This window comes from Dendrobates tinctorius, unplaced genomic scaffold (genome assembly GCF_039654945.1).
Source record: "Dendrobates tinctorius isolate UK_male_01 unplaced genomic scaffold, ASM3965494v1 ptg000159l, whole genome shotgun sequence".
Classification (NCBI taxonomy): Eukaryota; Metazoa; Chordata; class Amphibia; order Anura; family Dendrobatidae; genus Dendrobates; species Dendrobates tinctorius.
This window is the reverse complement of record NW_027361826.1, coordinates 12,752,515-12,780,325: the sequence shown is the minus strand read 5'-3', so window position 1 is coordinate 12,780,325 and position 27,811 is coordinate 12,752,515. Positions and strand designations below refer to the sequence as shown.

The window sequence follows — 27,811 nt, the reverse complement described above, 5'->3', positions numbered from 1 at the left end:
CACGGATACTGCACAGGCGGCTTGCTGGTCCAGGTACATTTTCTCTTGTAGGGAATATTCCTGCGGTTCCCAGAGGAATAGGAAACCAACTGAGAGGCGGACCGCCCCTTTTATTTCTGTAGGTTTCCTGTTCCTATGGGCGGATTCCTCTCTCCAGTGGGTGCTGTCGTGACGAAGAGTAAAATAAAATTATATACAGTGCCTACAAGTAGTATTCAACCCCCTGCAGATTTAGCAGGTTTGATAAGATGCAAATAAGTTAGAGCCTTCAAACTTCACACAAGAGCAGGATTTATTAACAGATGCATAAATCTTACAAACCAAAAAGTTATGTTGCTCAGTTAAATTTTAAGAAATTTTAAACATACAAGTGTGGGTCAATTATTATTCAACCCCTAGGTTTAATATTTTGTGGAATAACCCTTGTTTGCAATTACAGCTAATAATCGTCTTTTATAAGACCTGATCAGGCCGGCACAGGTCTCTGGAGTTATCTTGGCCCACTCCTCCATGCAGATCTTCTCCAAGTTATCTAGGTTCTTTGGGTGTCTCATGTGGACTTTAATCTTGAGCTCCTTCCACAAGTTTTCAATTGGGTTAAGGTCAGGAGACTGACTAGGCCACTCCAACACCTTGATTTTTTTGCCTCTTGAACCAGGCCTTGGTTTTCTTGGCTGTGTGCTTTGGGTCGTTGTCTTGTTGGAAGATGAAATGACGACCCATCTTAAGATCCTTGATGGAGGAGCAGAGGTTCTTGGCCAAAATCTCCAGGTAGGCCGTGCTATCCATCTTCCCATGGATGCGGACCAGATGGCCAGGCCCCTTGGCTGAGAAACAGCCCCACAGCATGATGCTGCCACCACCATGCTTGACTGTAGGGATGGTATTCTTGGGGTCGTATGCAGTGCCATCCAGTCTCCAAACGTCACGTGTGTGGTTGGCACCAAAGATCTCGATCTTGGTCTCATCAGACCAGAGAACCTTGAACCAGTCTGTCTCAGAGTCCTCCAAGTGATCATGAGCAAACTGTAGACGAGCCTTGACATGACGCTTTGAAAGTAAAGGTACCTTACGGGCTCGTCTGGAATGGAGACCATTGCGGTGGAGTACGTTACTTATGGTATTGACTGAAACCAATGTCCCCACTGCCATGAGATCTTCCCGGAGCTCCTTCCTTGTTGTCCTTGGGTTAGCCTTGACTCTTAGGACAAGCCTGGCCTCGGCACGGGAGGAAACTTTCAAAGGCTATCCAGGCCGTGGAAGGCTAACAGTAGTTCCATAAGCCTTCCACTTCCAGATGATGCTCCCAACAGTGGAGACAGGTAGGCCCAACTCCTTGGAAAGGGTTTTGTACCCCTTGCCAGCCTTGTGACCCTCCACGATCTTGTCTCTGATGGCCTTGGAATGCTCCTTTGTCTTTCCCATGTTGACCATATATGAGTGCTGTTCACAAGTTTGGGGAGGGTCTTAAATAGTCAGAAAAGGCTGGAAAAAGAGATAATTAATCCAAACATGTGAAGCTCATTGTTCTTTGTGCCTGAAATACTTCTTAATACTTTAGGGGAACCAAACAGAATTCTGGTGGTTTGAGGGGTTGAATAATAAATGACCCTCTGAATAAACTTTTCACAATTTAAAAAAAAAATTAAACAAAGAAATAACATTCTTTTTTGCTGCAGTGCATTTCACACTTCCAGGCTGATCTACAGTCCAAATGTCACAATGCCAAGTTAATTCCGAATGTGTAAACCTGCTAAATCTGCAGGGGGTTGAATACTACTTGTAGGCACTGTATATATATACACTCACTGGCCACTTTATTAGGTACACCATGCTAGTAACGGGTTGGACCCCCTTTTGCCTTCAGAACTGCCTCAATTCTTCGTGGCAGAGATTCAACAAGGTGCTGGAAGCATTCCTCAGAGATTTTGGACCATATTGACATGATGGCATCACACAGTTGGCGCAGATTTGTCGGCTGCACATCCCTGATGCGAATCTCCCGTTCCACCACATCCCAAAGATGCTCTATTGGATTGAGATCTGGTGACTGAGGAGGCCATTTGAGTACAGTGAACTCATTGTCATGTTCAAGAAACCAATCTGAGATGATTCGAGCTTTATGTCATGGCGCATTATCCTGCTGAAAGTAGCCATCAGATGTTGGGTACATTGTGGTCATAAAGGGATGGACATGGTCAGCAACAATACTCAGGTAGGCTGTGGCGTTGCAACGATGCTCAATTGGTACCAAGGGGCCCAAAGATTGGCAAGAAAAAATTCCCCACACCATGACACCACCACCACCAGCCTGAACCGTTGATACAAGGCAGGATGGATCCATGCTTTCATGTTGTTTACGCCAAATTCTGACCCTACCATCCGAATGTCGCAGCAGAAATCGAGACTCATCAGACCAGGCAACGTTTTTCCAATCTTCTACTGTCCAATTTCGATGAGCTTGTGCAAATTGTAGCCTCAGTTTCCTGTTCTTAGCTGAGAGGAGTGGTACCCGGTGTGGTCTTCTGCTGCTGTAGCCCATCTGCCTCAAAGTTCGACGCACTGTGCGTTCAGAGATGCTCTTCTGCCTACCTTGGTTGTAACGGGTGGCAATTTGAGTCACTGTTGCCTTTCTATCAGCTCGAGCCAGTCTGCCCATTCTCCTCTGACCTCTGGCATCAACAAGGCATTTCCGGCCACAGAACTGCCGCTCACTGGATTTTTTTTCTTTTTCGGACCATTCTCTGTAAACCCTAGAGATGGTTGTGCGTGAAAATCCTAGTAGATCAGCAGTTTCTGAAATACTCAGACCAGCCCTTCTGGCACCAACAATCATGCCACGTTCAAAGGCACTCAAATCACCTTTCTTCCCCATACTGATGCTCGGTTTGAACTGCAGGAGATTGTCTTGACCATGTCTACATGCCTAAATGCACTGAGTTGCCGCCATGTGATTGGCAGATTAGAAATTAAGTCTTAACACACAGTTGGACAGGTGTACCTAATAAAGTGGCCAGTGAGTGTATATATATATATATATATATATATATATATATATATATACACATACACACACACTCACTGGCCACTTTATTAGGTACACCATGCTAGTAACGGGTTGGACCCCCTTTTGCCTTCAGAACTGCCTCAATTCTTCGTGGCAGAGATTCAACAAGGTGCTGGAAGCATTCCTCAGAGATTTTGGACCATATTGACATGATGGCATCACACAGTTGGCGCAGATTTGTCGGCTGCACATCCCTGATGCGAATCTCCCGTTCCACCACATCCCAAAGATGCTCTATTGGATTGAGATCTGGTGACTGAGGAGGCCATTTGAGTACAGTGAACTCATTGTCATGTTCAAGAAACCAATCTGAGATGATTCGAGCTTTATGACATGGCGCATTATCCTGCTGAAAGTAGCCATCAGATGCCTGTTCTTAGCTGAGAGGAGTGGTACCCAGTGTGGTCTTCTGCTGCTGTAGCCCATCTGCCTCAAAGTTCGACGCACTGTGCGTTCAGAGATGCTCTTCTGCCTACCTTGGTTGTAACGGGTGGCAATTTGAGTCACTGTTGCCTTTCTATCAGCTCGAACCAGTATGCCCATTCTCCTCTGACCTCAACAAGGCATTTCCGGCCACAGAACTGCCGCTCACTGGATTTTTTTTCTTTTTCGGACCATTCTCTGTAAACCCTAGAGATGGTTGTGCGTGAAAATCCCAGTAGATCAGCAGTTTCTGAAATACTCAGACCAGCCCTTCTGGCACCAACAATCATGCCACGTTCAAAGGCACTCAAATCACCTTTCTTCCCCATACTGATGCTCGGTTTGAACTGCAGGAGATTGTCTTGACCATGTCTACATGCCTAAATGCACTGAGTTGCCGCCATGTGATTGGCTGATTAGAAATTAAGTCTTAACACACAGTTGGACAGGTGTACCTAATAAAGTGGCCAGTGAGTGAGTGTATATATATATATATATATATATAATATTTTTTTTTTTTTTTTTTTTTAGTTTATTAATTTCACTTTTATTTTTTTTGCATATCTTGCTCATCATAGTAGATTCCTGTGGTTCATTGAAGTGCTCTTATGAATTATATATGGCCATCTTTATATGTTGCTTTTGGGTGTATTATTTTGGCTTGTTTACTATTATCCTATTTGGATTTTATATCATATTTCTCAACGTGCTCCACTGATTTCAGCTGTTCTATTTTACTGTATTTATCAAATACTCTTAATAAAATATATTTCTATTTTATTCTGTCTTCATTGCACAAATCTTTGTAGGATCTTATTCACTTTGTGCTTGACATTTGATTTTATATACAATTTGTTCCATTTTGATAAAACTATCTATTGTAAAAATAAACCTATAGATATTGTAGAAAACAGGACAGATTTTTCTTTTCCTTTTTAATACAACATTACAGTGTAATTTTCACAGCACAACAAATTGGATTGTAGAACAAGACAAAAAAAAATGAATACATTTTCTCAGGATAAAAAAAAAAAAAAAAAAAAAAGCACACAGATATGATTGTTCTCAATGGTTAAACATTCATATAAAAAGAATAGTGCATAACATACAACACGTCCTGCGATCATTCATCAAGCTCAGCAATATTAATGCACAGTAAGAGAAAAGATTACCAGATTATCTCAGCGTCTGGGGAAAAGAAAGCCCTAACTGAATTCTAGTCTGGGGGGTGCTACACCTGAAGTGCTCTTACCCGATATCTCAGTATGAAGGTCAGCTACGTGAGGACAACAAAATAATACCTGTTTTATAGTAATCCAAGAGACATCAAGCTTTGAAGCCACATGCACGTTAGCCTCAAGTATGCTGGGGTGGTGTTGAAGCAATCTGAGTACCCCGACAGCCCCCGCTGCACTACCAGGCTAATTTGCATGCATCTCGAGAGTTAATTTTTCACCTCTGGCACACTGGATCACTATAAGGGTATGTGCACATGTTGCGGATTTGTGGGCGGATTTTTCCACGCAGAATCTGCAGGTCAAAATGCCTGCAGTTTACCTGCGGATTTAGTGTGGATTTCGCCTGTGTTTTTACACCTGCGGATTCCTAGAATGGAATAGGTGTAAAAAACGCTGCGGAATCCGCACAATGATTGACATGCTGCAGAAAATAAACCGCTGCGTTTCCGCAACATGTGCACAGCGGTGTTTGTTTTCCATAGGATAACATGGTACTGTACATCCCTTGGAAAACTGCTGCGGATCCGCAGGGCCAAATCTGCTGCCGATCTGCAGACGAATCCGCAACGTTTGCACATACCTTTAGGCGGGTATCATTTTTATTATTGTACGAGCACATATACAGACATAATAAGGTCATTAATAAAATAGTCTTGACAGATTCCCTTTAAGGTGATATTAGCAGAATAAAGAGAGAAATTCTTAGGTTCCGTGAAGAGTCCGTTGCAGACATAACTGCTCCTCGTCACATCCACAGCATGGAGTTTCCTGGAACAGTTCAATGGAGACTGATTAGCAGGGTTTATACAGGTGTATGACGCTGTTCACACTTACATTATGGTGTCCAACTGCTGGGCAGAATGAGAACTTTGATCCCCATAAGAAGTGAGTGCTCCTGCTCGACTACAGCTCCATTCATTCCCTGTGAGGCTGTGTAGAGCGGCACTTGCACTTTTCCTGCATCCTCATATAGAAGGACTGGAGCCACATGCAGGCATCCAATAAAAAGTGCCCCATCAGCATTAAAAATTAACTGTTCCGCCAATTGGTGCAGGTTCCAGCAGTAGGAATCCAATGATCAGTAAGTTATTACCTATCCAGTAAAAAGGTGATAAGTTATTTTCACCAGACAACCGCTTTAATGTCAGCTGCCTGGATAGGAGGCCCCATATCCATAGTGCAGCCTCCAAATGACAGGAAATAATTTACAGCTATAATGGATAGGGAAATAAGATGAGATTCCTGATTAATATAAATGGATACAGTAAAAATACAGCTGAAATGTGCAGAAATCCAGAGACATTTCTAAAAGAGACAGACCATCACATAGCACAAAGATTAAAAAAAAATGGAATTCAACAGAAATTCTGAAAATATATAGCACCGCCAGCCAGGAAAAAAATAGGCTTCAAAAAAAGAAGATTGTCAGAATAGCATAGGAGCTATGTTCGTCACCTTCAAATGCAAATTGGGACCATTAAAAGCAAAAACCTCCGTGATGAAGTTTTATGATGGACAATCCATGCAAGAGCGGTTACTCGTACACTGGGTGACCGTCAGATGTCAGGACGATGCAATTCTTGTGGCAGACTGGTTACATCAGGGCAAGATTGACACAGAGCAGATCCTGATGTAGTTACTCGGGTAGGGAGAGCTCTGCACTCCTGGCTACCTATTCTCCATGTTCTGCATCTGAATACTCAGTGATGTGAAGCTAGCCAGCAACTCTGTCACCTCATCCACCTGGAAAAGAAAGAATTATTGTATACCACAAGATAATGGATCTTGAGAAGAGTGAATGTAATGACTCAGCCGCATACTGAATACAACAACATTATTTTACAGGGAATCTGTCAGCAGATTTTTGCTATATAATCTGAGGACAGCATGTGGTAGGGGCCAAGACACCAGTTTCATCAATGTGTCATTTATTAGGCTGCGTGCTGTTTCATGAGTGTTTTATCAGAAGGAGATCATCACTTCTGGGACTACACCTTATGCGAGTTCTGGTCCAACTCTGCTCCCAGCACTGATTGGAAATTTACAAATAGCTACTAAAATTAGGGGTGTGAGCAGGGATTAGCTTTCTGAGCTCTGCTACATCTAAAATCTTTGATATACTGGGTGTAGCAGTTGTGATATAAAGTGACATTGCTGGAATCAGGGTCTCTATCCCTATATTATGCTGCTCTCAGTAAGGTAGCAAAACCCTGGTGAAAGATTCCCTTCAATACAGCAGAATATAACAGTGACATTTTCACCACAGAGTGTGACTGGCATTTTTCTAAATCCTATTCACTGCCATGTAATAGCTGCTTGCATTGGTACATTTCTGTCAAAGCCAACTGCACACCATTCTCAGCAGCTGAGCCCGTCAAGTTTGGCTGCAGTGGTGAAGCCACGACTACAACTATGTAGACGGCAAGAGCTGCTGAACGCACTGGTTGGCTGCAATGGTCATGCGTTTCGTAATCAAGATGTCACTGCTGCAGCCTGTCAACAAAGACAGCAGCAGCGGCCGAAACGAGGGGCTAGATCTGGGTATGGTGAGTAAAATCTCATAGGGTGAAATAAAATAACTGGAAAATCCCTTTAAGGCTATGGGCCCACGTAGCGTTTTAAAACGCACAATGAAAACCGGACTCCTTCCCAGAAATCGCAAGTTTTTTTCAGCGCGATTTCACCGCGATCCTGTTCGCGATTTTGCTGCGATTTTCTCAAGCACTTTCCAAGCGATATCGCTTGGAAAGTGATTGACAGGTTGGTCACACTCGTCAAACATAGTGTTTGACAAGTGTGACCAGCTTTTTACTATTGAGGCTGCCTGTGCGGCATCAATAGTAAAAGATAAAATGTTAAAAATGATTAAAAAAAAAAAGAACGGGGTATATTTACCTTCCGACGTCCCGCGCTGCCATCCCGGGCCTCAGCGTTCCCATCAATGCCTTGCGAGACCTGTGATGACGTTGGTCTCGCGTTACTATAGCGATCGCGCGAGACCGCTAGAGTCACGCGAGACTACGTCATCACAGGACCTTGCCGCAAGGCATTACTGGGAACGCTGAGGCCCAGGAATGCAGCGCGGGACGTCGGAAGGTAAATATACCCCGATTTTTTATTTTTTTATTCTTTTTTTTACAGGGGTATGGTACCCAGGGCCTGGAGGACAGTCTCCTCTCCTCCACACCGTGGGTACCAACCGCACATGAGACGCTTAACGTCCCGCATGGTGGGCATAGCCACATGCGGGAAGTAAGCGATTCTCATGCATTCCTATGGGTGCGGAATCTCGGCAATTCTTTGCGATTCCGCACAAAAGAATGATCATGCTGCGATTTTTTCCGCGATGCGATTCCGCCGCGGAAAAAAGCGCAGCATTAGTGCAGCATGCCATAGGAATGCATGGGGTGCGTCATGTACAAGATTTTTAAAAATTTTCGCGCCGAAAACGCTTAAAAATCGCATCGTGGGCACACAGCTTAAAGGCAAATATAAAGTGCAAGTCACAACCTGCTCCTTGGTGCTCGTTCTCTGCAGTCTGGAACAGATGTGGTCTAGCTGTTCGGTCTGCTCCTGCTGACCCAGCCTTTCCAGGTATTCTCGCAACATCTGAATAATCTACAGATGGAAAAAAAAAAAGAAGTCAATTCAGAGCAAATAAATATCCCAAATAAAACTGATCCTGCTAGTTGATTTCATATGACAGGCCTCCTATCTAACCTCTTCACGCTGTGCACAGAGAAGGTCAGCGCCTCAGCCTACTCAAGAAAATTGTATCTGACCCATCACAAATGAAAGGTTCTGCAGCAGAAAGCTAGGAGATGGACTCCATATTGGATTCCAAATTCCAACTCTTGTTTTCTGCAGGTTAATTTTAGGAACCTGAACAAGACGTTGCCGGCTGACAATGTTCCTGCTCATTCATTGCTAATTGCACGGAACCTTTAGGCTATGTGCACACTTGGCGGAATTGCCGTGGAAATTTCAGCGGCAATTCCGCAACTCCCTGCCGCGGGAAATACGCTAGAATTTTGCATTCGTAATTGCCGCGTTTTAACTAGCGTAATTAGCTTGCAGAATGCTAGCATTTTCCCAGCTATCTGTAGCATCGCTTGGAAAACTGATTGACAGGTTGGTAACATAGTAACAGTTTTGAAGGCTGAAGGAAGACCTTATGTCCATCTAGTTCAGCCTATTTTTAGTGCAGCTGTTTTGCATTGTTGATCCTGGGGAAGGCAAAAAACCCACAGAGTAGAAGCCAATTTTCTCCATAGGAAAAAAAAAATTCCTTCCCCTAAGCTGGGTCAACCATCTACCTATAATATTCTGTTATTCGTAACCATCTTCTATACTGTTACTCACAAGAAAAGCATCCATTCCTTTCTTAAATTCATTCAGTGAGTCGGCCATCACCACTTCCTCAGGAAGAGAATTCCAGAGCCTCACTGCTCTTACCGTGAAGAACCCTCTTTTATGCTGGTGCAGAAATTGTCTTTCCTCCAAACATAGTTTTTGACAAGTGTGACCAACTTTTTACTATGAGGCTGCCTATGCAGCATCAATAGTAAATAGATATTTTTAACTTTATAAGAAAAAAAAATAAATCGTTTTTTTCTCACCTTCCGGCGTCCCCGATCCTCGCGATGCTCCTGGCACGTTCAGTTCCCAGCGACGCCTTGCGACAATGACCTTTGATGACGTAGCGGTCTTGCGAGACCGCTACGTCAAAGGTCATTGTCGCAAGGCATCGCTGGGACCGGAAGATGCCGGGAGCGTGGCTGACAGGCGAGAAGGCTGCGGGGGCCGCCGGAAGGTGAGAATATCAAGATTTTTTTACTCTTTTTTTTTTTTTTTTAAACAGGGATATGGTACCCAGGGCCTGGAGGACAGGTCTCCTCTCCTCCAGACCCTAGGTACCATTCGCACATTTTCCGCTTACTTTGTGCATGGTGGGCTTAGCCACATGTGGAAAGTAAGCGGAACAATGCATTCCTATGTGTGCGGAATTCCCGCGTTTCCGCACAAAGAATGAGCATGGTGCGTATTTTTAAGCGATGCGATTTTGCCGCTGAAAAATAAGCATTAGCACAGCATGTGCGCAATGCCATTGAATACAATGGCTTGCTTATTTTATGCGTTTTCATGGGAATTCCGGACGTGTGCACATAGCCTTACCCTTTTGTTGTCAATTTTGTGGACAATTTTCTAGTGTTGCCCAACTCCGGTCCTCAAGAGCCACCAATGGGTCATGTCTTCAGGATTTCCTTAGTATTGCCCAGATAGGTGGAATTATTGCCTGTGCAGGTGATGGAATCACCTGGGCCATACTAAGGAAATCCCGAAAACAACCTGTTGTGGCTCTTGAGGACTGGAGATGGGGAACATTCTTTTATTTTTTTTTTTGTTTGTCAAAAGAAAAGAACATTGAAAATAAAAGATAAACGATACCCATACCCAAACCTATTGTACTGAAATAATGGATTAAAAGTTATGGAACGTGTGAAAAAAGTCTGATCCCAGCTGAGACTGCACAATAATGAACAATGACTACACAAGATGAATACCCTCATACTAATGTCTCCATGCACAAAACTGCGCAGATTCACCAGATCAAAATCTCTGCAATCCAGATGCCAGTATACAGCCATCATCAGACTACAGACCATAGAGGAACCAGAGTACTGATGATATACGGCACGCTGGTGTGGATAGGTTGGTGACTGAGTAGGGTTACAATCTTTAAGAGTAGATCGATGAAAACTTGGCACTCAGGAAGATAAAGTGAAATAAAACAACAAATAAGATTTCCGGTTCTGATCATGTAAAGATACGTCTCTCTGAGCTCCCGATATCCTCGCAGTCCAGAGCAAACCAACTGCCTCAAACACCTGAACGATATCTGTTGAGCAGAGGATCAAAAGCAAAAAGAACGTTGGCTGTGGTCCCAGCAACACAGGGGAAACATGGTGCCGACACACAGTATTTGGACATGGCCAATACTGCCTAACTTCTGGGGGCCAACCCCCCTTACTAAATTATTCCACTATTGGCCAAGAGAGTAGGCCAAAAAAAAGATGGCCCCCTGGTACATGTGATAATCCTGTTGGCCATAACAATGCTGTTGGGATGTTGGCGGAGACCTTCGATCTCAAAATTTCATTTCACAGAGAGATTAGACGCAGAAAAAATAAATAAAAAGAACAAATTTCTAAATACTTTTGACAAGTGGAAACAATTTAGGCTACTTTCAGATTTGCGTTCGGAGGCGCAGCGCAGGGCTGCCGCTAAGCTCCGCCCCCGGCCGCGCCTCCTCCGGTCAGCTCCTCCTCTGATAGCATGACGCTGCATGCGATCAGCGTACCCTATAGTTAGCATTGGGTACGCTGGTACACTTTTGCCGGTGCTGCGCCGAGCGCAGAAAAACGCACCGTGTTGCATTTTTGTGCGCTCGGCGCAGCACCAAAAGGGCACCAACGCACGACCAGCGTACCCAATGCTAACTATAGGGTACGCTGATCGCAAGCAGCGTCATGCGATCAGAGGAGGAGCTGACCAGAGGAGGCGTGGCCGGGGGCAGAGCTTAGCGCCGGCCCTGCGCCTCCGAACGCAAATCTGAAAGTAGCCTTATTGAGAATTTTTGTGACACAGAAGAAATATCACAGATTATTACATCGTTTATTGCATCCACATGGTATCACACCAAAAATACAAAATTGAATGGTTCTTTGGGAAAACTTTTACAGGATGTTTAAAGAAAGATGATTACAAGCTCCAGGTCTCCTAAAGAGATAATTGAAGAGCGTAAAATAAATAATAAAAACACGAGAACCCCCCCCCCCCAACAAAAGTTCAAATCACCCCCCTTTTTCCCCCCCCATTAAAAATAAAGCAATTTAATAAATTAATCTGATAGGTAAATCATGTAGCGAGAAAGGAAAATGCTAGAATTATGCTTTTTTTGCCTGCCACAACAATGCAATAACAGGTGATCAAAATGTTGTATCTACCCCCAAAAGGTATCAATAAAATTGTCGGCTCTGAGCACAAAAAAGATGGATTTTTGGTTCTTACCGTAAAATCTCTTTCTTGGAGCCTTCATTGGAGGACACAGATTACCAAGGTTTTCCTCCATTCACAGCCTGGACAGGGATTTCAAGGGAATCTGCGGGCATAGTGCCTTAATATCGGCGTTTTTATTGTCGTGAGTAGTTATCAGGCATGGGGCTGCGGCGACATCAGTTTCACTTTCGTTTCATGGCAAGGTAAAAGAGAAAGGAGCCCTGTCATGGGCTAGGAAATGCGCGAAGGAAAGCGCGCTCAGAAGCAGGAGGGAGCGCGCTGAGAGTGGGATGAAACGAGAGTGAAACTGATGTCGCTGCAGCCCGGTGCCTGATAACTACTCAGGACAATAAAAACGCCGATATTAAGGCACTATGCCCGCAGATTCCCTTGAAATCCCTGCCCAGGCTGTGAATGGAGGAAAACCTTGGTAATCTGTGTTCCCCAATAAGGCGATAAAGAAATAAGCCCTCACCCAGCCCGAAACTTGAAAAATGAATATGTTACGAGTCTCGGGAAATGGCAACAAAAACAAATTTTTTTTTAACAAAATTTCCAAATTTCTTTTCACCACCTATATAAAAAAGACAGAAATAATTATACATGTTTGGTATCTGTATACTTGTACTGACCAGGGGAATCATATTTGCCTGGTAAGTTTTACCATAGAATGAACATAGTAAATAAAAAAAACAAACAATAAAGCAATTGTGAGATTGCATGTTTTTGCAATTTCAAGGCACTCAGAAATTTTTTTTTCCTGTTTTCCATTGCATCACATATTAAAATGAATGGTTTCATTCCAAAGTACAACGTGTCCCACAAAAAACAAGGTCTCATACAGCTATATGGCCAGAAAAAATGGGACCTGGCCGACTGTTCCTGGTAGCAATAGATGCCATTTTTTGTGTCCCAAGTGATCTCTAAATCAGTCTATATGTAGAAGATGGTACAATTAATTGAAAGTTATAGTTCCCAAGAACTTACCTGTTTCACCTCAAGCCGCAGGGATTCCAAAGTCTGGGACTTGCCATCTTGTAATATGTTTAGCTTAGACTTCGCTAAATGAAGAGGGGTCCGGCCTGCACGGTCTAAAGCATCTACTCTGGCTCCTCAAGACAAAAAAAGAAAATGACATCTTCAAAATAAAAAACAACAAATAAAAATAATAATAATGTATATAAATTTCTTTCCAAAGCATGAATAAGATTCTTACCGCCCCGTAAAAGGGTTGTAATTACTGGAACATGACTGGTGCAGGCAGCTAGAAAAACAAAATAAAATGTGCAGCTCATACAATGTAATGTTAATCAATGTAGGAAAAATGTAGAAAATTCTAAAAACACTTACCCAAGTGTAGTGGGGTGTTCCCCAACCCATCTCTCTGATTTGGATCAGCACCATGGTCCAAGAGCAAATGCACTGAAATAATATGAGAAGAGGAAATAATACTAAAATTATCTTCTAACTTTGCACTAATTACATCAAGGGCAATAAAACAGTCATGTAAAAATTACAGGATTACTGCTACTCGTACCTGTTCTGCTGAAATGAAGACAATAAGTAGAAGATTTTGACCTTGCAAAAAGTCATTGTGACTATTTTACCTATTAAAAAAAACCATTAGGGTCACTGTCACGGTGATTCCATGGTACTCACCCAGGGGATACACCCTAATTGTACGCTGAATCTTCAACTTTTTCCCAAGGACTAAAATTCTGTGACAACCAATTTTCTAAAATATTGTCAGACAGATGTGGTGCCTCCGTTTTTCTAATACAGAGCCCGAAGTCCTCCACACAGGTTTCAACTTAAGGCCCTGTCACACTAAGCAATATTGCTAACAATATCGCTATAATGTCACTGTTTTTTGTGACGTTATAGCGATATCGCTATGTCTGATACTTACCTCCGACCGCTCCCCCGCTGGTTATCGCTGATCGCGAGAGAACGTCCTGGACTGTTTCTCGTCGTCAGCTTCCTGCTGTGGAGACGAGCGACGTGTGGACACGGGCGGGAGGACGCAGGATCGCCTCGTCTGACAGGTAAGTAGCGACCTCCGACACCTGCTATGTCGCTGGTGAGATCTGCCTGTGTGGCAGCTCACTAGCGACCACTTAGCGATGCACCAGCGATCCTGACCGCGTCATATCGCTGGTCGGGATCGCTGGTGCATCGCTAAGTGTGACAGTACCTTAAAAAGAACAAATCTTAAAACAATCTTTTATTTTAAACATGTTTAAGTCTTTGAAGATATTTTTTCTGGAAAATTGCCATACCGCAGGTCAATTATCGAGTGGAGAATTTCTACAAAATGTACAGGAGATTTCAGATCTGTGCCGCCATTATACTCCATGGTACATGTCGGACACAATTAGATGGACGTATGGGTACATTTTATGCCATGAAAGAAAAAGTAGAGAAGATGGGGTGCAACCTGGTGAAGTACTGTCAAATAAACATTCATCGGGCTATAGGGAGTCATCATCTGCCCACCTTAGAAGTGATGCATATACACACACAGTATATCTCATTTTGGGAATGCTGCCATCTCGCCCTTTACCTGACACTCTTGTGGGATTGTTGGTAGAATCATATGTACAGGAACATAAGCAGGAGCTTTCAGTGTATTTAGCATTACCAAATACATACTTACATTTTATTATCTTCGAATAAGCTATTTAAAGTGTACATATTCAAGTTTGGACTTTAACAATGAGAGTCAGGAAGTGCCAAAAACTCCTTTTGTTCCTAAGTGTCCATAGACACTGGATTTATGGCTAACGGAGTTGACTATAGATTTTTTTCCAGATGAAAAATCCGCAGTGGTACGCGTCTACACACCCATAATCCGCAGTGGTACGCGTCTACACACCCATAATCCGCAGTGGTACGCGTCTACACACCCATAATCCGCAGTGGTACGCGTCTACACCCATAATCCGCAGTGGTACGCGTCTACACACCCATAATCCGCAGTGGTACGCGTCTACACACCCATAATCCGCAGTGGTACGCGTCTACACACCCATAATCCGCAGGTTCTGTAAACATTCCTGCAGCGCACAAAGAGTTTGCGCTTTCATTCATTCGTTTTCATTTTTGGCTGGTCACTGGGGCCTAAAGAAAGGGATTGAACTTAACATTTGTATCCTATTACAATTACAGCCGAGGGGAAGCTCATTCCACAGCGCATCTACCTAGGCTGTGTGCACACACTGCATTTTTGTTGTGTTTTTTTCTGCGCAGTTGTCACAAAACCTGAAGGATTTTCAGCACAGTGAATAAGGTTCCCGATGTCTTATGCAGACGGTGGTTATTTTATCCATGAAGGTTTGCAGCAGATTTAAATCTGCAGCATGTCCTTTCTCTTTCATCATTTTTGCTGCAGATTTCACCAATAATGAGTGGGGAAAAATCTGCAACAAAAATGAAAGAAAAAAAAAAGGCCCAGATTCTAAGTTATTTTATGTCAAGTTTTTAATGCCAAGTGATGTTGAGGACGTTCATTCTGCAGATATTTATTGTTCAATATATTTTTATTAAACAGGTAAAATGATATTAAACATTACCATTTTGAATGCTCATTAGTAGAGTAAGGATATTCAACCCTCCCACCCTCCATCAGTAGTATCACCACTACTAAGATTCCCCATCCCATTTACATCATTATACATTCTCAAATGGCTAAATCAAGAGAAGAGGGAGACAGTCCAAGTATAATAGAGGAAAGGAGAGAGAAAAAGTAGAAGAAAGTATAGAGAAGAAAAAAAAAAAAAAAAAGAGAGAAAAAGAAAAAGAAAAACAAAAAAGGAGAGGAAAACGAGACAGAACACAGATATTGATAAGATTCCTGAGGTCTGACACCCCAGTATTGCTTCTTTGCTATGGGGGACAGGGTAGTGTCCCTTTTGTTAGCCAAGACTGAAAATGTTGTGACTCTTTAAATTGAACCCAACATTCTGCAGATATTTAAAGGGTTGTCTGATCTAAAATGAGAAGTCTGCAGTCACACAGAGTGACTGCAGACTTCTCAATTTAGACTGAACAACCCCTTTAACGTGTGCACATACCCAAATTAAACACAGTACAGAAGAGAAAATAGCTGCAATGCAATATTTTCCATCTTCTGGTTCCTTTACAGTGAAGCAGTAAGTTGTGCCTTCCCTCCGTGACCATGTTTGTAATTTATATCTACCCAAGACACCTTGAGTTTGGAGCAAGCAAAAGGTGCTTAGTGGAGGACATTTCTTTCATCTCTGCATCTTGCTGTGCAGTTCTTCCTCTTAGTTTCTATACCAATATTTATATTTCCATACAAATAAAGCTATAAACTACACATTCCGCCACATCCCATACCAATTTTATCATTTCCATTGCAAGATGCAAAGTGCAATGCTGTCCGCCCCTTGTCATCGGCTGCACAAGGATCTGCTCCTTCATCTAGCAGGCGTTGTACTGTAGAGAAAAAAAAAAAAAAAAAAGGACAACCTTTATGCTGTATTTGTATTAAAATGCATAATAAGCCGACCCATTATTTGACCCCTTAGGGAACGAGCCAATTTTGACCTTAATGACCAAGTCAAATTTTACCATTCTGATCACTGTCACGCTTCAATGGATCCTGGTGATTCAGAGATCGTTTTTTTTGTGACATACGGTACTTCATGATAGTGGATACAATTCTTCGACATGACTTGCGTTTATTTGGGGAAAAAAATAGGGATTTTTGTGTACTCACCGTAAAATCCTTTTCTCCGAGCCAGTCACTGGGGGACACAGACAGTGGGTGTTATGCTGCTAGCCACTAGGAGGACACTAAGTAAACCAGAAAAAAGAAAAAAAAAAAAAAGTTCTCCTCACCTGCAGTATACACCCTCTCGCTGGCTGAGATTTCTCCAGTTCGGTGAAAAAAGCAGTAGGAGCATAAACAGTCATAATAACCATAACTAAGTCAAAGCCTAAGAATGTTACAGTGAGCCAATAGGCTAAACCGGGTGGGTGCTGTGTCCCCCCAACGATTGGCTCGGAGAAAAGGATTTTACGGTGAGTACACAAAAATCCCTATTTCTCCTACGCCTCATTGGGGGACACAGACAGTGGGGCGTCCTAAAGCAGTTCCTGGGTGAGGAGCATACATCTGCTAATACCCCATGTACCACTGAGTCAACAGTGAGGTACTGCCGATTGCAGGCTGCATACGCAGAGGCCTGAGAATGAATTAGGCAATGTTTGTAAAGGTATGCAGACTGGACCAAGTCGCAGCCTTGCAGACCTGTTCTGCCGAGGTCTGGTGCCGAATGGCTGAAGAGGCGCCCACTGACCAGGTAGAGTGCGCCTTAATCCCCACTGGGACAGGCGCGTTCCTGATACAGTACGACTACTGAATCGCCAGGGGAATCCACCTGGCTAGCGTTGCTTTGACACGGCTAGACCCTTCTTATGCCCCTCTGGAAGCATGAACAGGGCATCTTGTGGAAGGGAGCCGTCCGCGAGATGTACTGTCTCAGCGCCCTAACCACATCCAGGGTGTTGAGGGCCTTCTCAATGCGATAGACTGGCGCCGGACAAAACGAAAGGCAAAACAATTTCCTCGTTGAGATGGAAAGAGACGAAATTGGGCAGGAAGGACGGGGGACGTCCTGAGAACTACCTTTTCCTGAAGAAAAATTCAGGAACAGAGAACGGCAGGACAGAGCTGCCATTTCCAAAACTCGTCTGATTGACGTAATTGCCACTAGAAAAACCACCTTCCAAGAGAGAACGGACAGTGACACGCCCTGCGACGGTTCGAAAGGAGCCTCCTGTAAGGCCCCGAGAACCAGGTTAAGGTCCCATGATTCCAATGGTCTTCTATAAGGAGGCGCCACATGGGAAACTCTCTGAATGAATGTCTTGGCCTGAAGTTTGGTGGCAATTTTGCGTCAGAAAAGCACTGACAAGGGCGAAATTTGGCCCTTGAGCTAGCTAAGCACGAAGCCTGATTTTAAACCAGATGGAAGAAATTCCAATATGGCCGGAATGGAAAAACACCAGAGGTGATGGACCATGATCCTTGCACCACGAAAAGAAGGTTGTCCAGGTGCGGTGAGAGATGCACATGGACACAGGCTTCCTAGCACTAATCATGGTGGAAATCACGCCGTGAGAAAACCCAGCCTGTGCTAAAATCCAGGATTCAACGGCCACGCCGTCAAAGACAGGGCCCCGGAGTACTGGTGGTAAATCAGGCCCTGCGAGTGTAGATCCATGCAATCTGGAAGTCGCCAGGGGAAGTCGGCAACTAGTTGTATTAGTTCTGCATACCATGCTTGGCCAATCTGGCGCGACAAGGATCACTGGTACTCCCTCCGCTCTGATCTTCTTAATGACCCTTGGAAGCAAGTGAAGAGGAGGGAAGATGTACGGGAGCCGGAACCGGTGCCATGGCAGAACTAGGGCGTCCACTCCTGTGGCGCATGGATCACGCGATCGGGCAATGAACCGAGGAACCTTGTTATTTAGTCTTGAGGCCATGAGAACCACATCCGGAGTCCCCCAACGATGACAAATCTGTTGAAAGACTTCCGGATGAAGAGACCACTTCCCCGAGGCAATGCCTTGGCGACTGAGAAAATCTGCTGGCCCGTTTTCTACGCTCGGCCCAATGGAGGATGTGACTCGCTTCGTGCACGGCTATCCTGCTCTGGGTAACTCCCTGACGGTTGATATGCGCTACAGCCGTGGTGTTGTCGGATTGGATCCTGATGAGACCTGCGAGGAGACGGTGGAAACTCCGTAGAGCCAATCTGATTGACTGCAACTCCAAAATGTTGATGGGGAGGCTGACTCTCGGGTTGACCAATGACCCTGTGCCGTGTGGCGACAAAAGACCGCTCTCCAGCCGAGGAGACTTGCGTCGGTGGTTACTACCAACCATCTTACTGGGAGAAAAGACCTCCCTTGATTCAGGGAGGACCTCAGTGTCCACCACCTGAGAGATTGCCTGACCAGCAGGGACAGAGGGATCCAACGGTCCAGGGAGAACGGGTACTTGTCCTAAGCTAACAGCAACGCGTGTTGTAAGGGACAGAGGTAGAACCGTGCAAATGGAACTGCTTCCATCGCTGACACCAACTTTCCTAGAACTCTCATGCGAAACGAATGGAGTGAGAAAACAGTCACGCTGCCTGTTGTAAGGCTTCGGTCTCTCCTGGAGGGAGAATGACCAACCCGCGGGAAGTGTCCAAGATCATCCCTAAAAGGGAAATCTGCTGAGCCGGTTTTGGGAAAGACTTTTCAAAGTTTATCTTCCACCCCAGGTGAGAAAGTTATTTACTGTTATCCATGGATTCCTCGCAGGCTGGAAGGGATGGACCCTTGATGAGCAGGTCGACCGGATACGGTAACACCACCACTCCTCGAGAGTGGAGAATGGCCATGACAGCCGCCATGACCTTGGTAAAGACCCTGGGGGCGGTGGCGAGTCCGAAGGGCAAGACAACGAACTGGCAGTGTTCCTTGTGAATTGCAAAACGCAGGAACTGCTGGAGGAACAGGCAGATCGTAATGTGAAGGTAAGCGTCCTTGATGTCGATAGATGCTAGGAACTCTCCTTTTTCCATGGAAGCGACAACTGATCGGGAGAAATTCCATTCGGAATCACTGTAGCCTGACAAACTGATTTAACAGTTTGAGATCCAGAATGGGTCACATCGTCCCGTCCTTTTTTGGAAACACAAAAAGTTTTGAATATAATCCTCTGAACCTTTTGTGATGAGGGACCGGAATGATGACTCCGGCCCTTAACAGAGCCTGAACAGCTCGAAGGAAGGCTCTTGTCTTTCTCTTGGGAGGAGAGGAAAGGAAAAACCGAGTTGGAGGAGGAGGAGAAGAAAATGCTATCTTGTATCCGGAGGACACCAGCTCCCTGACCCACTTGTCATTGGGTAGATCTATGAGATCTGGTTCCCCTAGATCCAGAAGCCCTAGGCCTGGCTTTCCAAGAGCGGTTAGGTCTGTATGAGACCTGGGAGCTTCTGTCTCCGCGCGGGGACCGACCTGATCCGGAAGAGAAGGTAGAAGAGGACCAACCGGAATTGTTGCGAGAAGATCGAAAACTTGTCGGCTGTTGATTGCGAAACGGCCGAACAGCCCCTATTGTTGAGGAAGGAATTTACTTCCCCCCCCGGTAGTATCAGAAATGAGTTGATCCAGTTTCTCTCCAAAACAACGACCCGTTTGAAAGGGGAGAGAAGACAACGATCTTTTTGGTGTGGCATCCGCCCGCCAGCCGCGGAGCCATAGGGCTCTTCTAATGGAGTTCGCATTAGCGGCAGTTTGAGCCGCGCAATTGGCGGCATCAAAAGAAGCGTCTACTACAAAGTCAGCTGCGGGAACTATCTGCCTGGCGACAATGGTTGCCTCCGGAGGAAGATTAGTACCTTGGAAGGAAGTAATCAGAACTTCTGCCCAAGCGGCCATTGCCTTAGTGACCCAAAATGCCGCGAAAGATAGAAAAAACTCTGCTCCTGAAGCTTCAAAAACTGAACGGGCAAGGTAGTTAATTTGACAATTGGAGGGGTTTCTGACTGAGGAGCCCTCAGAAACAGATAGGAGCATTTTAGAAGCAAGACGCGATACATTAGGTCTGGATGAAAAGGGTATTTAGCCTGAGTAGACTTTTGCCCTGTGAACCGCTCATGTGGCCGATCCCTATGTTTCAGGACGGCTGGTAAATAACGTGCGCACCAGCTAGGTTTTCTTAAATGAGCTAGGGTGTGCTGGAGCGAGAATATTTTCCTCATCCAACCTCAGAATCCTGTTGACTGATTCTATAAGAATCAAGCGACTCTTGATCAGTTGGGGGATTCTGAGGGGCTGACGTGTCAGATTCGAATTCAGAGCCGTGCTCGCTGTGAACCTCAGGAGAGGGCGAGCGAGAGACAGGAGTCGCCGATGCTGAGGCGCTGACCGTCCCTTGGACGAGTATGGCCCCTGCTGGGGGACAGTTCCTGGCCGACGCCAAAGCCCTCCTTGGGAGGTAAGGACGCTGTCTGCCTGGGTCAGAGACTCCACCGACCATGATGACAGGGACGCAGCCCACTCAGGGTTACTAAACGTAGGAGGCCCGTCAGCAGCGGCGGCGAGGGACATTGGAGCGCAGGTCAGGGCGCAGTGCGGGTCGCAGTCAGTGTATAACGGATTAGTCTGTGCACTGGGTAAGGCAGACTTGCAAGTGGTACACACAGTAAAAAACGCAGTGTGCTTTTTAACAGCCCATTTAGCCTCCTTAGATTGAGGCATAGCGCTCCTGAAAGGGTTAACGGCAGTCTGTCTGCAGCTGCAGGGAATGTGCCGTCAAGGGGTAAAGCTTTAATCTGAGGGCAGATGCAGCTTACCCGGTCCTGTGCTGGGTCCCCCCGGGAGGAAAAAACGGTGGCCTTGTGGTGTCACCCGGTATCCGGCTGTCCGGCAATGTAGCAGAGCTGGAGGAGGTCTTAAAGGGGTATACTCAATCGATCCACCCTGTGGTAGGGGGATGGAGAGCTCTGGGGCTGATTCTGGGCATCCGAAAAAGCGCTGCTCTCGTCCTTCTCCATGCACTCCTGTGCTACGTCTTGTTGCGCTTGCCCTCGTACCCGTGGAGTACCGACCATAAGGGAACTGTTGTCAGAGGAATCAGCCCCATTCGTCGCAGGAAAGTGTACGGGGAGGTATACTCCGAGTGCTTGCCTGTTGTTGGTTCGGGGGAGAGCGGGCCGTAGAAAGGAACCGTCGCCCCCTTCACTCCGTAAAATAAAAATTTACAGAAAATTAAAAAATAAGAACGGTGGGGTCTGAAACCAGACCCAAGTGCCTCCTGCAGACACTAAGCAAAGAACTGGAGAAATCTAATCCATCGAGAAAGTGTATACTGCGGGGGAGGAGCTAACTTTTTTTTTTTCTGGTTTACTTAGTGTCCTCCTAGTGGCCAACAGCATAACAGCCACTGTCTCTGTGTCCCCCAATGAGGTGTAGGAGAAAAGGATATTTTGCAAACATTTTGAAAATTTTGCAAACATTTTGAAAATTTTGCAATTTTCAAACTTTCATTTTTATGCCCTTAAATCAGAGCATTATGTCACACAAAATATATAATAAATAACATTTCTCACATCAGCACAATTTTTGAAACATTTTTGTTAGGATGTTAGAAGGGTTAAAAGTTGACCAACGTTTTCTCACTTTTCCAACAAAATTTACTGAAAGATTATTTTTTTCAGGGACCAGCTCACATTTGAAGTGACTTTGAGGGGCCTATGTGACAGAAAGTACCCAAAAGTGACACCATTTTAAAAACTGCACCCCTCAAGGTGCTCAAAACCAAATTCAAGAAGTGTATTAACCCTTCAGTTACTTCACAGGAACTGAAGCAATGTGGAAGGAAAACAATTAACATATATTTTTTTTCACAAAGGGTAACAGGTAAAAATGGACCACAAAATTTGTTGTGCAATTTTCTCCTGAGTACGCAGATACCCCATTTGTGGGGAAAATCTACTGTCTGGGCGCACGGCAGGGCACAGGAAGGAGCGCCATTTGCCTTATTGAATGTAAAATTTGCTGGAACTATGATCGGATGCCATGTTGCATTTGGAGAGCCCCTGATGTGCCTAAACAGTGGAAACTCCCCCAAGTGACACCATTTTGGAAACCACACCCCTCAAGGATTTTATCCAGTGGTATAGTGAGCATTTTGAACCGACAAGTGTGACACAGAATTTGATAACATTAGGTTGCTATATTGAATATGCCATCATCAGTGTTGAGCACAACTGCTCGCTACTCCAGTTTGCATCGGGTGCTCAGGTATGCACCAAATATCGTGCGTGCTCCAGTAACATGCTCGGTCCCTGCCCTCATGTTTTGCGACTGTTAGACACCAAGAAAAAAAACCATGTGGGGGATCCGTGATATTCGGTGCAAACCCGATGCAAACTCGAGTAGTGAGCACTTGCACTCAACACTAGCCGTGATATCGTCATTTTTTGTTTTACTTTTGAAAAAAAAAAAAAAAATTCTACCCCAACCAATGGAATAAAAAAGTATTTGTTTTAGCATTTTTATCTAACTAAGGGGCATTTGATTTACTAATTTTTTTTTTCCTTTTGATCACTGTGATAGACTCTATCACAGTGCTCAAAAGGGACCAATAATAAAAATTTCCTATTGTTGCGGAGTACCGGCCGACAGATCTTCTTTCTTCAGGAAGAGGACGCGGCAGGCCGAGGGATAGTGGAGGTATCAGTGGGTTTCGGAGGGCATCATTTCTCTCTCCTCTGACATGTGTATCATGTCAGAAGAGAGAGAAATCATTGTATCTGCGGGCACACTTTTTTGTCATCGCACACTGGAAAATCTGGCCCTGATTATGTTCTCCTGGGCCTCAGCTACTCAGATAGCAGAGACCCTGGAGATTTTTTGCCCCTTTGAGTGGGGCGGGGATCAGGGGATTTGCTACAGCCATATTCCCGAGCGCCGTTTTAAAACGGCAATGAGGGAATAAATATAATTGGCTGCTGCCGTTTTAATGCGTATCAGTGGTCGTTTAGGAGTTTAAAAAAAAACACTTAAAGGGGTTGTGCCATTATACACTTTTGCTGTTAAAAGCTCATAAGCAGGTATAAATGTTCACAGAAAATGTTTAGAGCAGATAAATAATAAATATGCTGTAATGAGGCAGGTATATAGTACATAGATCTGAACTCGTCTTTCCCTCATCTCACAGATCTTCCTTACCTGACCTATCACAATTCATGAAATCACGCTTTCCCCTGTACCAGAAGTCTGCTGCCTCGGAGTGACACTTGACACTGCCCTGTCCTTCAAACCACACATCCAAGCTCTTTCCACCTCCTGTCGCCTCCAGCTCAAAATTATTTCCAGGATCCGTCCTTTCCTCAATCTACCAAAATGCTTGTGCATGCCCTCATCATCTCCCACCTTGACTACTGCAACATTCCTTTCTGTGGCCTCCCTGCTATAACCCTCGCACCTCTCCAGTCCATCCTTAACTCTGCTGCCTGACTAATTCATCTCTATCCTCGCTACTCCTCCGCTTCTCCCCTCTGTAAATCACTTCACTGGCTCCCATTCCCTCAGCGTATCCAGTTCAAATTACTAATACTGACCTACAAGGACATCTATAACCTGTCTCCTCCATATGTCTCTGAACTAATCTCCCGATATCTTCCCTCACGTAATCTCCGTTCCTCCCAAGACCTCCGTCTCTCCTCCACACTTATTCGCTCCTCACCGAACCGCCTCCAAGACTTCTCCCGAATATCCCCCATCCTCTGGAATTCTGTGCCCCAACACGTCTATCAACCACATTTGGATCCTTCAGACGGAACCTGAAAACCCACCTCTTCAGGAAAGCTTACAGCCTGCAATGAATCCTGCTACCTCCTCACCACTACCGGAGCTGCCGCAACTCCCCAACCTACTGCCTCCTTTCCCACCATCCTGTAGCATGTAAGCCCGAAAGGGCAGGGTCCTCCCCCCTCTGTTTCAGTCTGTGATTGTTAGTTTGTTTATTGTAAGTTATACCTGTATTTTTATGTAATCCCTTCTCATGTACAGCACCATGGAATCAATGGTGCTATATAACTAATAATAATAATAAATGATCTAAGTAAACCAGTACCTGTGTCTAGATCATTTCCATTGGCCGCTTCTCGTAACTTGCGAAGAGCTGTTAAGAGATAAATACATTGTTAACCAAGTATAAAATTGTTTAACAGGTGGTGGGAATATAATCTTATCTCCACTCTGCGCCCCTGAATTTAAAGAGGATGTGTCAGCAGGTGTAAAGTAGCCGGCGTCTTCTTCCTTTCATATTTCTGCTGCTCCTTTGAGTATTTTGGGCTTAGTGTCTTTTGTTTTGTTTTTAATCTGCCATAGAGTTGCAGAAATCTGGGCCTTTTCATTTAGTGCTGATTTTCCTGGTCTTCACCAATTGTAAGTGGCTGACCCGACCCTTTGGGGGGTTTTAGGCTGTTGTGTGTAATCACTGAGCGCCCCCCTTGGAATAACATAACAAGCATCAATAGAACTGAGGGACCCCATATCGAGTCCTGTGGAGCAGGGGATACACAGTGCAGGCCGGCACTCCTCCCCTGGTGACAGCTCCCAGCACACTGCCATACATTGTTCTGGGGTCACTGCATACTGCCTGGGGGTCCGGGCTCTGAGGCCCCAGCGCGGCCCTGCTGACAGGACACTGGGGGTCCGCGCACAGAGCTGCTGACGGGACACTGGGGGTCCCCCCGCACAGAGCTGCTGACGGGACACTGGGGGTCCCCCCGCACAGAGCTGCTGACGGGACACTGGGGGTCCCCCCCGCACAGAGCTGCTGACGGGACACTGGGGGTCCCCCCCGCACAGAGCTGCTGACGGGACACTGGGGGTCCCCCCCGCACAGAGCTGCTGACGGGACACTGGGGGTCCCCCCGCACAGAGCTGCTGACGGGACACTGGGGGTCCCCCCGCACAGAGCTGCTGACGGGACACTGGGGGTCCCCCCGCACAGAGCTGCTGACGGGACACTGGGGGTCCCCCCGCACAGAGCTGCTGACGGGACACTGGGGGTCCCCCCGCACAGAGCTGCTGACGGGACACTGGGGGTCCCCCCGCACAGAGCTGCTGACGGGACACTGGGGGTCCCCCCGCACAGAGCTGCTGACGGGACACTGGGGGTCCCCCCGCACAGAGCTGCTGACGGGACACTGGGGGTCCCCCCGCACAGAGCTGCTGACGGGACACTGGGGGTCCCCCCGCACAGAGCTGCTGACGGGACACTGGGGGTCCCCCCGCACAGAGCTGCTGACGGGACACTGGGGGTCCCCCCGCACAGAGCTGCTGACGGGACACTGGGGGTCCCCCCGCACAGAGCTGCTGACGGGACACTGGGGGTCCCCCCGCACAGAGCTGCTGACGGGACACTGGGGGTCCCCCCGCACAGAGCTGCTGACGGGACACTGGGGGTCCCCCCGCACAGAGCTGCTGACGGGACACTGGGGGTCCCCCCGCACAGAGCTGCTGACGGGACACTGGGGGTCCCCCCGCACAGAGCTGCTGACGGGACACTGGGGGTCCCCCGCACAGAGCTGCTGACGGGACACTGGGGGTCCCCACACAGAGCTGCTGACGGGACACTGGGGGTCCCCACACAGAGCTGCTGACAGGACACTGGGGCCCCGCCCATCTCTTGTCTGCAGTATACACATACTGCGCACATAGGCTCCTGAGTGCGGTCTGCACACTGTAGAGGAGGGGTTCTCCGTATCTCCAGCAGTGACAGCCGCTTACCGTAGCTCTCCCTGGCCAGCGGGCACAGCCTGTGCCGATGCTGCCGGAGGGACTTGACGCGGCCTCCGGGACTCCTCCGGGGTTTCTCGGGCTCTTCCCACAGCGCCTTCAACAGCTCGGGCACTCCCGCGGCCAGCTCTCCGGGGAGAGACGCCTTCCCCTGCTCTTCACGCTCCATTCGCTCCACGGGTTCCAGTTAGTGATGTGTCGGTCGTGAACGATCCTATACAAAGAGCCGGCTCCTTGCTGTGAACGAAATGAGCCGACTCTGCAAGGTGAATGAGCCGGGTTTTTTTTTTTCTGGCGCCTGGAAGCAGTGAATCCTGACTGTGACTCATCTGGGGGGGGCAGATGTGAATAAATGCATGAGTTAACCCTTCAGTCCCAAATATATCCTGCCAGTTCCTCCATGGCACATATAGTGTGTGACTGTGTGTGAGAGGAGGGACGCAGCACATTGTCGTCATCATCATCATCTGCAATGACCTGTGCGTTACCTCTAGTCCCAAATAAAGCTCCACTTTCCTGGCCCCTCCTCCCTGGCGTATACATACAGTATATGGTGTGTGTAGGAGGAGAGGATCCGCACATTGTTTGGTATATCATCTTCTCACAGTGTTAGGCCGGGTTCACACTGCGTTTATGGCCCTGCGATCACCGGGATCGTTACATAGCGGCACTAACGCTGTAACAGATGAGGTAACGCCCCCATTGGCCGCAATGCTACTAACGCATCCAAGATCGGCCTGATGCGTTACTTCATGGCGCCCCCACAAATGCTGCAGACCGCGCTCCAGGGGGTGTCATGAAGTAACGCATCAGGCCGATCTTGGATGCGTTAGTAGCATTGCAGCCAATGGGGCGTTACCTCATCCGTTACAGCGTTAGTGCCGCTATGTAATGATCCCGGTGATCGCAGGGCCAGGAGGATTCAGGACAACACTACAGGGAGGAGGAGAGACGGCGGCAGTTGTTGCTGCTAACGGTTACACTCACTTGTGAGGGACGCTCGTGATTCTCGTACAAGTCTCTCGCATGGAAACCCGGCACTGCCACCAGCACTCGGACCGGAGCGTGTGGTTACATGTATTTCTATGCAGCCGCACGCTCCATTCCCAATGCCGGCGGTGGCAGCGCCAGGTTTCCATGCGTGAGACTCGCACAAGAATCGTCGGAGTCTCTCGCTAGTGAGTATGAGCCCTAAGGGTAGGGGAAGGAATATAAAGTGATTTTAGGTAAAACCTGTGGAGAGATCCCAGCCCCAATCATATAGGGTAAGCTGGTGTCGCACTTGCATATTTTGGCTGCACACGGATCCGTTTTCGTCTCCATTGACTTTCAGTGGTGACGGATGGGACTTGCGTGTGCATCCAGTTGTCACCGTTTTCCCACAGATCCGTGTGTCTGCATATTTTATCAGGTGCACAAAAACGCAACTTGTTGCAGTTTTGTGTCATCTGAAAAACACGCAGGCGCAGGGAGACGCACGGATCCGCGGCTACACGTCTGGAATTAACATGGAGCTCTATGGAGCACGGATCCAGGACAACACGGGTCCATGTGCTTCCGTGTGCAGGGATCGGCTTTGCGGCACTGAGCATGCTCGGAAGCGAGGGATGTGCTGTGTGGGACCAGTCTGCAGACATAATATAGACTATGCCCGCGTGCTGCTCTGTCATACAGTGATCTTTCC

At 46.5% G+C, this 27,811-nt stretch overlaps 1 protein-coding gene and 1 long non-coding RNA gene across 2 annotated transcripts in view; one reads left to right on the top strand and one right to left on the bottom strand.

The window, feature by feature from the left end:
• Positions 1-4,406: 4,406 nt before the first annotated feature.
• On the bottom strand, positions 4,407-26,511 carry ANKRD54 (ankyrin repeat domain 54). The gene is made up of 8 exons (XM_073549539.1): positions 26,119-26,511; positions 24,455-24,502; positions 16,147-16,245; positions 13,138-13,209; positions 13,004-13,051; positions 12,775-12,899; positions 8,239-8,346; positions 4,407-6,471 (listed from the first exon to the last, which is right to left on the bottom strand). Exons 1-8 carry the CDS (start codon positions 26,294-26,296, stop codon positions 6,397-6,399), a joined length of 753 nt encoding a protein of 250 aa, XP_073405640.1. The 5' UTR covers positions 26,297-26,511; the 3' UTR covers positions 4,407-6,396.
• LOC141052328 (uncharacterized) overlaps positions 26,284-27,811 on the top strand; it is a 117,209-nt gene continuing 115,681 nt past the window's right edge. The window contains exon 1 of the long non-coding RNA XR_012220782.1: positions 26,284-26,393. This is a non-coding gene — a long non-coding RNA (uncharacterized lncRNA). The remainder of the gene's footprint in view (positions 26,394-27,811) is intronic.